At 36.7% G+C, this 9,997-nt stretch overlaps 1 protein-coding gene across 3 annotated transcripts; it reads right to left on the reverse strand.

Moving 5' to 3' along the window:
* Window positions 1-7: 7 nt before the first annotated feature.
* sh3d21 (SH3 domain containing 21) lies at window positions 8-8,394 on the reverse strand. Of its 3 annotated transcripts, none has more exons than XM_041240663.1 (10): window positions 8,258-8,394; window positions 6,502-6,702; window positions 6,101-6,158; window positions 3,470-3,582; window positions 2,860-2,938; window positions 2,659-2,741; window positions 1,972-2,026; window positions 1,569-1,663; window positions 1,108-1,206; window positions 10-601 (listed from the first exon to the last, which is right to left on the reverse strand). In XM_041240663.1, exons 2-10 carry the CDS (start codon window positions 6,640-6,642, stop codon window positions 362-364), a joined length of 963 nt encoding a protein of 320 aa, XP_041096597.1. In that variant the 5' UTR covers window positions 6,643-6,702; window positions 8,258-8,394; the 3' UTR covers window positions 10-361. The 3 variants fall into 3 exon arrangements, with proteins under 3 accessions (XP_041096598.1, XP_041096597.1, XP_041096596.1); XM_041240662.1 differs by having other exon boundaries at window positions 12-601; window positions 6,502-6,656; XM_041240664.1 differs by lacking the exons at window positions 6,101-6,158; window positions 6,502-6,702; window positions 8,258-8,394 and adding an exon at window positions 3,795-5,572 and having other exon boundaries at window positions 8-601.
* Window positions 8,395-9,997: the final 1,603 nt, after the last annotated feature.

The following is a 9,997-nucleotide window of genomic DNA, read 5'->3' on the forward strand; positions in this document are numbered from 1 at the left end:
ATGCTGAAGGTAGGCTGTGCAGTACGTTCTTTTGCAACAGTGTACAGTACCTACATGTGCCTCAGTTGAAGTGCACAATGCTATGACATTTTGAACAGAATAGCAATGTTTTGTTTTCAGTCTGGTTTGAGTTAAGTACATCTAAAAACTTTCCTGTGAGTCATGCCTTTTCATAAAGTTAGGAAACTACCTTTGGATATATCCCACATCTGAAGCTTAGACTGTGGGGATTTCCATTGTACAACAAAGGTTGAAAACTGTCAAGGTCTTACAAAAAGGTTTAAGCAAAAATACATCAAGGAAATGCCTTCAAATGGCATTTTAATGTCTGAATTATTAAGAAAACTCTAACCAAAAGACTTCATGTCTGCCTTAAACTAAACCTTTCTAGATTCCAAATGTATTGTTTTGACCCTTTCCAGCTATAAACGTACTGTTTTGACCTTTTCCGTATCTTTTTCCAATGTTTACAGCTACATTGTGGTTTCGTTACATGAATGACAATACAACATTTGAAGCTGCTTACACTTATCCTACAGTGTGTCCAAGTCTTACCTGAACTCTTGTCAAGCATTCTAAGAGGCCTGTCAGTGTTCTCCAGCTGTGAAAAGATCACATTAAACTCAATCATTACGTATACCCGTCATGACATTTCACCTGATTTGTGTATGAGTAAAAATAAGAGTACAGCATTGTAATAATAGGGAAGTGATGAACAGCTCTGTGCAATGCAATTACACAAGCTCAGGATTAGGTGAACGTTATAGTCTAACACAAAGAGATATATATATATATATATATATATATATATATATATATATATATATATATATATATATATTTATATATATATATATATATTTAATAAATTTATATATATATATATTAATATATATATATATATATCTATATATCATAATTATAAAAATATATATATATATATATATATATATATATTTTATATATATATATATATATATATTATATATATATATATATATATATATATATATACGCATGCATACATACATACACACACATTTTACTTATCTATCCCACAATAAATGAGAAATTGACATACATGCCTACAGTAGCTGTTTTACTCACCATCAAACACGCTGTAGGGAGAACCATGACAAAGTTATCAGGAAAGAAGCCACGTTTGCCATTGAGCTCTCCCTCCCACCAGCCCTCATCGTCTGTGTCCTGCAAAGCAATAAGTACGCTTGTGTCATAATCTTCTGCATCAGCTGTACATTCTGACCACCATGATCACCTGCTTTCACAGTGTCTATGTAAAGAGGGAAGCATGACATGCGTGCACCCATCCATCCACCCATAGATGGACAGGCACCTCTTATATCCCCAGATGTAGGTGCACTCAGTAATTCTGCTAAAGAATGTCTTCGATCCCACTGCAGTTGGATGAGCGGTTCTCTTTGTAAAACTAAGGTTCCGCACTTGGTGTTTTATAACAGCCCCATACTTGGTTAGATAATTCCCAATTTCAATCCCCTACTTCTATCTGCTAAAGCAAACCTGCTTTACATACTGTAGTAAAGACTTACCTTATTGATTATTACAACAATATCCCCTTTCTTCAGGTCCAGTTCATCTTCAGCAGTGGCAGTGTAATCGAACATAACCTTACAGCGTTCGTTGTCTGAAATGAACACAGGCTGTAGTACTGCGTACCCGAAACATTGCATTTAAAAGAAAAAAAAAAAGCTCTTTCATATTTGGATTCAATTTACTAAATAACCATTCTATCCCCTGTTTAGAAACCAGACTTTGGAGATCAAAAAAAAAAAAAAAGGTCATCAAATTCTGGATGAAACTTTGCAAAAAGATCAATTGCTATACAATTGATCTTGAACACTGGAGAAAAGAAGGCTAGATTTCAGGAAAAACACAAAAGCTGCAGTCAGAACTGGCTCCATGCTTGAATGTGTGATACCTACAGACACCCACCTTGGTTTATGTCAAGCCTCTGGCCTGCCCCAGATGTGTGTTGCAATTTTGGTAGCTAAGGAACAAAAACAAAAATGTATATTTACAGTTTTCAAAGATAAACAACAGTTACCTTTATCGTGTTGTGTGGTAGGGCTTTCGTGTGACAGATAAATCGCATCAGCGATGTATCCCTCAAGCATGAATAGCTAATTCAGAAAGGAAAGGCATAATCTGATACATTTGAAGTCTACTAACTGGTAATATGTAAAGGTTGTTTTAGGGGTGATTTTAAGGTTTTGATAGTCAACAAGCGATATGAAAAAACACCTTCCTTAAATTACCATCAATTAAACCTCACTGAACTTAATAAGAAAAACAGCAAACTCAGGATGTCTGTTTATAATCAAATAAACACTTCTTTAAATGCACTATGCAGTACTTAACAAATGTATACACGCGGTTAAACCCATTCTTATATATCCCCTTTGGACTCACACACACACACACACACACACACATACACATATATATATATATATATATATATATATATATATATATATATATATATATATATATATATATATATATATATATATTTGTGTGAACTCTATGGAGTTCCAGATGTTGCCCTGTCCTAACTTAAAAAAAAAAAAAAAAAAAATTTTGTGTTATTTTGTTAATAATAAATGATTAAACCTTTACCTTTTCCAGCTCTTTATTGAACAATGCTTCTGACAGCTTTGGTCTTTGTTTCACAGCAGAGCTGTTCGGCCCGTCAGTAGTTTCTAAATCCAAAACATTAATAGACAAGTTAAATCTCTGAGCAATGGACTGAGCGTGGGATTGCTGCTGTGTGTGTTACATGTTACACCAAACATCATCGCAGTGCAAACTTAGCTTTACCTGTAATAGTCTTGACAAAGTTGGATGGGAAAGCCCCTATTTTGCCATTTTTGTTACCCAGCCACCAACCATCTTCTATCTGTTTTAGGACAGAATAAAAACGCATGCATTGAAGGTAGTTTTTACTTTCCTTAAACATGAAAAAGCACTGATTGAGCCCTTTGTATTCATACTGACGTAGGGGTGTATTCTTAAAGCACTTATTCTAGTCTTTGACTTACTCTTGTTTATGTTTGAGGTGTGTTTGTTTCAGAATATTACGTACAGTCTGTTTGTTTTTTTTTACAGTGAGTTCACTCCCTCGTCCCTGCTGCGCATGACAATGCTGTTTCAAAACACACATTCTCATTCAGATCTTATAAATGTTGCATGTCACACTGCATAGTTTCATTCTATAAACACTTTGTTTCTGAAATGTGACATCATGTATACACCTACAGTAGGAGTGACAATGTGTTTGACTTAATCATACCGGCTTATTTAGAACTGCAATTGACATACTGCCAAAATGGTCTCGAAACCTTCCTTCACATTCACATATTTAATGTTACACTGTATAGTTTGATTGGATAAGCAGCCTTTGTTTTCTGCAATAACACATATGTCTTACCTCCTTTATAAATTCAATAATTTCCCCTTCTTTCAGTTCAAGTTCGTCCTTGTCCAGAGGAGAATAGGCAAAGGTTACTTCACAGAGGGTCTGTTTTTCCTTCAGTGTTTTACCTGCAAAGACACAACATGAAACAATCAGCCGGTACCACGCAGCTTTTCTGTCTTCCTGGGCTGCATGGTATGTGACAAGTCTTGGCAAGATTTCTGCCATGACATTTAACTCAGTGCCTCTTCATCAGTTAATATAGGCTGCTCTATCAGTAAAGAAGTCTAAAAGACAAGACCTTCACAAAAAAGAAAACCATGAACAGCAACCGACATACCGCCATCCTCTATCAAGCTTTCATCTCTTTCCCAGCAGCAGCAAAACATTCGATACACGTAGTAAACCATGAACGACTCTGAAACGACAACTGGTCAGAGTAAAAGAAGCAGAGAGACAGCCTTCACAGTGGACAGCTCACTCTTATTTCCTTCTTACCTCCCCAACTTCCTGTACCAAACAGCTAGCTTGTTCGCTTCTGTGCCTACAGTTCTTTCCATTATCGATTTATTCAAGGCAAAGTAGTGCTTTGCAGTTCTTTACAAGGCCCCTTTACTTGGTTATGATTTTTTTTTTTTCTCCATTATGAAAGAGTTGCTGAAGCAAGTCAATTTCCCTCCACAGGAATGCTGTGTGATAGTCTTGTCGTTATATTTAAGATTGAAATTGTTTTTTTTTTTTTTTTTTTTTTTTACAGGAATAATTACTCAGAATTCCAACTACAGTGCAAAAGCAGTAGTCTTTACTGTAAAGGCCCTTTCGCCCCATTTGGTAAACATTGCAAGAATTCTTAGACTAAACAGGCCAAGTCATGCCTAGAGCCTGGAGCTTCAGCTGGAGTTGGTATTTAGTCAAGCCCACTCAAGTGTGTAACAACACTCAAGACAATAAAAAAGTGCTAATATTATCTAACCAGAGAAAGGGAATATATCTCAAAACTGGACCCTGTGACAACCCTTGTTTAGCTTTCACAACCAGGTTTAAACATCCCTCACTTCCTGTTCCCGAGGACACTACAGGAAGTCAATTGGCCGAACTGCCTTGCAGGGAATTATCTGAGTTTTCATACTCCTTTGCTATGGTGGCCTCAAGGTAAACACATTTTAAATAGTGAAAAATAAATGTGCAGACAGTTATAAGTATTCCAAAACAGAAAGCGCACAAAGAAAACAAAATGTATTGAGACACATCATTCATACCTTTACAGGACCCTACACAACCTCGAGACAAAATAGTGAAGTGAATATATTGTTTACACCACACAGGGGAGAAGCAAATCAGGACTGCTGTATTGTTGTGTGACGACACGGATGGCGAAAACGTAAACCACTTCCTTAAAAGACTGAAACTGCGTGCGTTTGTTTTTTATTGTCCTTTGATAAGTGCAGAGGAAGAAAAGAGAAAAATAAAAACACACAACTCTTTTCTGTTTAGTGCTTGCCGTTAGACTTGACGAAGCTGCTGGGGCTTCCCATTTTTATCGTGTCGGTTGTTTACTGTCAATATGTGTATGATACAAATAATTTAAAACATGGTAAAATAGGCCTGTATTTTCTTAGACTTTGTTCTTACTAACCAGAGTTTATTTTTTTTATTTCTTGGTATAGGAGAGTTATTTTTATCTCACTCAATACCACTCACCAATGACACAGCAATTGCATTGAAACAAGGGAACTCTACATACAGTACAATTGATCTGTTACATGAAAACCTGGCTTACGCTTGCTTTCCCAGTTATCAGGAATACAAAGCTGGTCGCTTCTGTATGGTTTGCATTGCCTAATGCTTATTGCTTAATGCTGGGGTGAGCCTGGCACATAAACAAGAAAGGATCCTGGTAAGCATTACTCAGCAACAGGATTCCAAAGGGTGCCACTTGTTTAACGAAATAAACAATTAATTTCTGCTTCGGCACGATGAAGAAAATGTAGAATATGTGTGGTATTGTTCCACATCATAATTAGGTACATATTAAAGGGTACGTAAGGACCTTTTTATTTTATTGTGTTACAAGTTGCCATGTGTTGCTACAACTGTTTACGGTGTGTGTATTATTTAGATTTCTATACTTTTTTTTTTTTTTTTTTTTTTTTTTTTTTTACATTTTGACCACTTTTTTTACTTTTTAATTGCATTTCCTGCCTCAAGATGGCTTTATATTTACCCGCATGGACCTCTCAGAACTACATTTCCCATCACCCTCCTGCTCACATATGTAACTGAGATGGAGGAAATGTAGTTCTGAGAGATCCATGTGGGTACATGGGAAGCCATCTTGAGGCAGGGAATGTAATTTAACAGTTTAAAAAAAGTGGTCAAAATGTGAAATTTTAAAACAATACACACACCTTATGTAAACAGTTGCAGCACCACATGGGAACACGTAACACAATAAAATAAAAAGGTCCTTATGTATCCTTTAATTCTGGGATAACTGGAAAAGTCTGTTGACTTAATGCAAACACAGCACAGGCTTTCCTGATCTTGGTTGGAGGGTCGTGTACACATTATTTACACATTATTTACACATGGTATTGGTTCAATGGATACCTCTCTTGGACAAAGAAGACCTGTACCGGTACTCACATTTTCGAATGCTTCTTGGTTCCCTGAGATGGTCACCCATTAAATACGAGGGAATCTCCTGTAACATAAAATAATTAATTAAATAAATAACTCAATTACTTGTACTATAAATAATGAACAGAGACAGCAAGAATGGTGCATGTGTGCTATAGCAGGTGAAAAGGTCTCAATCATACAGAGCTAAGTGAATTTAGCTAAGACACGAGAACTGGAGTAAAATAACTATTAATAGCTTAGCATTAAAGCACACATAAAGATAGAAACCCCATACTAATATTTGCAGCAATATATGTATTCTTTAAAGCTAAAATAATGAGGAATTGTTGCAAAATTCAAATCAGAAAACTGAGGGCCATTTTGTCTTTAGAGTTTCCGTGGGGCCATCAGTGACCTTCTCGTACCTTGACAAAGCTGCTGGGAAAAAACCCTCTGCTGTCATTCAGTTCTCCCTCCATCCAACCCTGCTCCGCTCCTGCCCTGACGTTCTTGATGACATCACCAGCTTTCATTTTCAACTCGTCGTCAACGCCCTCGAAATCCATCAGAACAAACACCTCTGCAAGGCATGAAGGGAAGCTGCTGTAACACCGTGCAGTAAAACCCTGCAAAGAGGGACACCCTAAAACACTCTCCGTACCAGAGTAAAATACGCTTCGATGCATTCCACACACCCCTCTTCATCATCCTCAGCAATATGCAAAATGAGTGTGCGTTATACTCGGAAAACTACGGTAATGTGAAACTCCTGCTCTGCTTAAAGATTTTTTCTTTTTTTTTTCAGGTATTTTTGTTTGCCTCTTACCCACCAGGCTTTCTTTGCTGCTTGCTTGTTTCTTTTAAAAAATGTTTTTGACATAAAGTCTTTCCTCAAGCCTCAGGCTAATTGTTCTGTGTTATCGCTGAAAATGTTTACATTGCAGCTGACTCATTCACAGCGAGAAACTTCTCAGTCTAATGTACAATACAAAAGGTTACCTTTTGGCTTACCAGCAACAAGTACTAGACAAAAATTCAGATTTTACAATATATAGTAAAGACTTTGTTGTTGAAATGTCTGTCAAGGAAGGCCTTTTAACTGCTTACGTAAGTATTATCATCAAAACCCTACAACCTGGCTTGAATCAGGCATGTGTAACAGGAGGCCCATATCTTCTTTGTTTTCATCGGTCAAAGGATGTTTAAAAGAAGCATTCTGCTTAAGACAATAAGTTTGTTTTTTCTACAGGGAATCTTGCTGGCTGTTAGATCAGTCACAGTGTATTTTGCAAGTCCCAGGGAGACTGCGGGAGCCAGGTGGCTCAGCAGACTACTTCTGTTTTTCACTTGTAGTTGTAGTATTAACATAGCCACCAGCACACTTTACAAGACCGTCTCTCACACACACACCCTTTGGCACAATTGGCATGTAGTGTAGACTGAGGTGCACTAGCAGAGAGGTAACGGAAATCTCTGGCTAGTATGAGCACTAAAATTCGCCAGTATAATGAGCAGTATAGGGTGGGGAGGCTGCACTGCTGTCTGCTTGGAATGCAGGAAGCAACTCTCTGGGCAATTTACTGATTTTCTTTATTTTCTTTTATATATACATATGAACTCATTGGTTTCGTTTAAGGAGTACAACGTTAGGAAGTATCAAAAACAGAAGTTGCTGTGGCCACTACTTTGCTGATAGAAACAGTATCGAAACTTAGCGTTTATGTTCAGTACTTATTTGAATTTCTTTATGCAAGGCTTTTTTTCCTACAATTTATTTAGGCAGCCTATATAAAAAGTAAGTTCTTGAAATATTATATGGGAGAGCATTCAAAAGAGGCCACATGAATTTGAGGCGCTATCAGTGTAATATCCCTGACTTCTAGACTATAGACTGGAATATACTGCTTTGCTTTAATCTTGTTGTGGCAGATCACAGCATGTTGCATGTTTAATGATGCCCAGAATGAACTAAGATCCTCGGAAAACCTGTGTCTTAAAACCAAATTTAGTACTAAGACACTGAATCCATGTATAGATGCATGATCCTTAAAGAAGCAATACACCCACCCTCTCCAAGCCTGTTTGCAGGATAGGCATCTCGAAGTCAGTTTAAAAAAACACCATGCAAACAGCAACTCTATACAAATAGCCAGTCTTTAATTAACTGTAGATGGCACTTACCCATGACTGCTTCTCCTTGTTAACTTCAGTTGTTGCTTATAAGAAATCCACCAAAAACCATTATACTAAATTAAACAGAACTCCAGTGTTGCCCAAGAGAAACAGCAGCTCTGCTTCCTGGTTGTAAAACATTAACACTGCAAAAAAAAAAAAAAAAAAAAAAAAAAAAAGTTCCTTTGGCCTGTCGTAACAAGCCAGGATGGGTTTGTAATAAGGGAAAACAGGTGGGACAGGTTTGTCCAAGAACAAACAGATAAGATTAAAACAAGGCTCAGCTGACTGGGATTTTCACCTCTGGGAATGCATACTGAAAAGAATTTAACCCTCGAACACTTCAGCGGTCAATCATTTTTAATCAAACGTCACATTTCAGACCATTGTTTTGCCACAAGTCGTATCTCAAGCAGGATAGACTAGCAGCTGCCAGCAATTCTGAAGACATGGATTAGCACTAACTGTTTTGTGTTATTTTATTTTAATTAAAACAGGATTTCTATCAAGTGGATATGTATCTTCTAAACACACTGGACAGCCTGGACCTTGCAGCTCTAAACCAGCACACAATGGTTAAGAACCTGTAAACTTGCTGCATGCCAATTTAGACGTCACTGTGAACAGTAGAAGTATAAACACACCATTGACACAACAGAATTGTGTAAGGTCATGCTGACATAATAGTTAAGGGCTAGGTTCTGATAGCTGACCAGTATCCTGGGTGTGTTTTTTGAATGGGGTATTTTGAGCTTCAAGAGCTGCAGTTCTCAGAATATTCACATAATTTATTTTAATGCAGTCTCTGTTGTGGGCCTGGGTTTTAGAGGTCGTAAATGTAATCAACATAGTTAAACCAATGCCACATTTATAAATTGGTATGAAACAGTATTCAGTTGTATTTTTAAATGTGCTTAACTGCATAGGCTTTAGGGGATTGTATGAGAAAACCAAACTCTTCATTCATTTTGGTACCAACTATAGTTAAAATGTCACCCACTAATTAAACCCTTTCTACTCCTGCTGTTTAGTTAAGTGGAAAAACAAACTCGTCCTCTTGACAGTTTGAGTGCTATAATTTTTAGCACCCATTGATTTACTGTTGCTCTGTACTTGAAGGTAAAACTGCTATCCTGACTCCTGTATGCACTCTTAAGGTGTTTATAGGTTTTTAAAATGACAGTATGTAGGGTGTGCTGTCATTCACTTTATCAACTAGACTTGCACAATAATGACACCCCAGCACTGTTTAGGAGGAAAAACTTTAATCAACATTTTTCATTAAAAAAAAAAAAAAAAAAAACACGAACATTTATTGTGCAATTGGAAAAATCTTTCCAAAAGGTTTTCAGTATATTAAAAATTGATGTTCCGTTTAATTTAGACATTCATTAAAAAAAAAGCAAGCTACAAGATGTCAAACTACGTTACACACAGCATATCCTTTACATTAAAATGCAGAACAGAACATACCCTACACACTGAGTTAGTGTAACTGCATTGTAAAATGTGTAGGTAAAGACATATTGCAACTCAAAACCTTTTTTTTTTTTTTTTTTTTTTTTTTTTTTACCATCTCCAAATTCACCCATTTTTCTGCTCCTGAATCTTTTCGTATGCTGATTACATTTTTCTGACTCTAAACAATATATATATACTTTTTTTTTTTTTTTGTGGGGCGGGGGGGGGGCACTTGGGTATGGGAGAAAATCAGGGACACTTCAGTTTGCTCTTACTTTTTTGAGGAAA

This window comes from Polyodon spathula, unplaced genomic scaffold (assembly GCF_017654505.1).
Source record: "Polyodon spathula isolate WHYD16114869_AA unplaced genomic scaffold, ASM1765450v1 scaffolds_649, whole genome shotgun sequence".
In the NCBI taxonomy this organism is placed as follows: Eukaryota; Metazoa; Chordata; class Actinopteri; order Acipenseriformes; family Polyodontidae; genus Polyodon; species Polyodon spathula.

Bases quoted from the DNA above. Each gene is read 5' to 3' on its own strand.
- sh3d21 (XM_041240662.1), bottom strand. The intron at 6,159-6,501 runs GTACGAGAAGGT...TTTATGTTACAG, and splicing joins TTCCCAGCAGCTTTGTCAAG to GAGATTCCCTCGTATTTAAT. The intron at 2,939-3,469 runs GTAAGACATATG...GTCCTAAAACAG, and splicing joins TTATTGAATTTATAAAGGAG to ATAGAAGATGGTTGGTGGCT.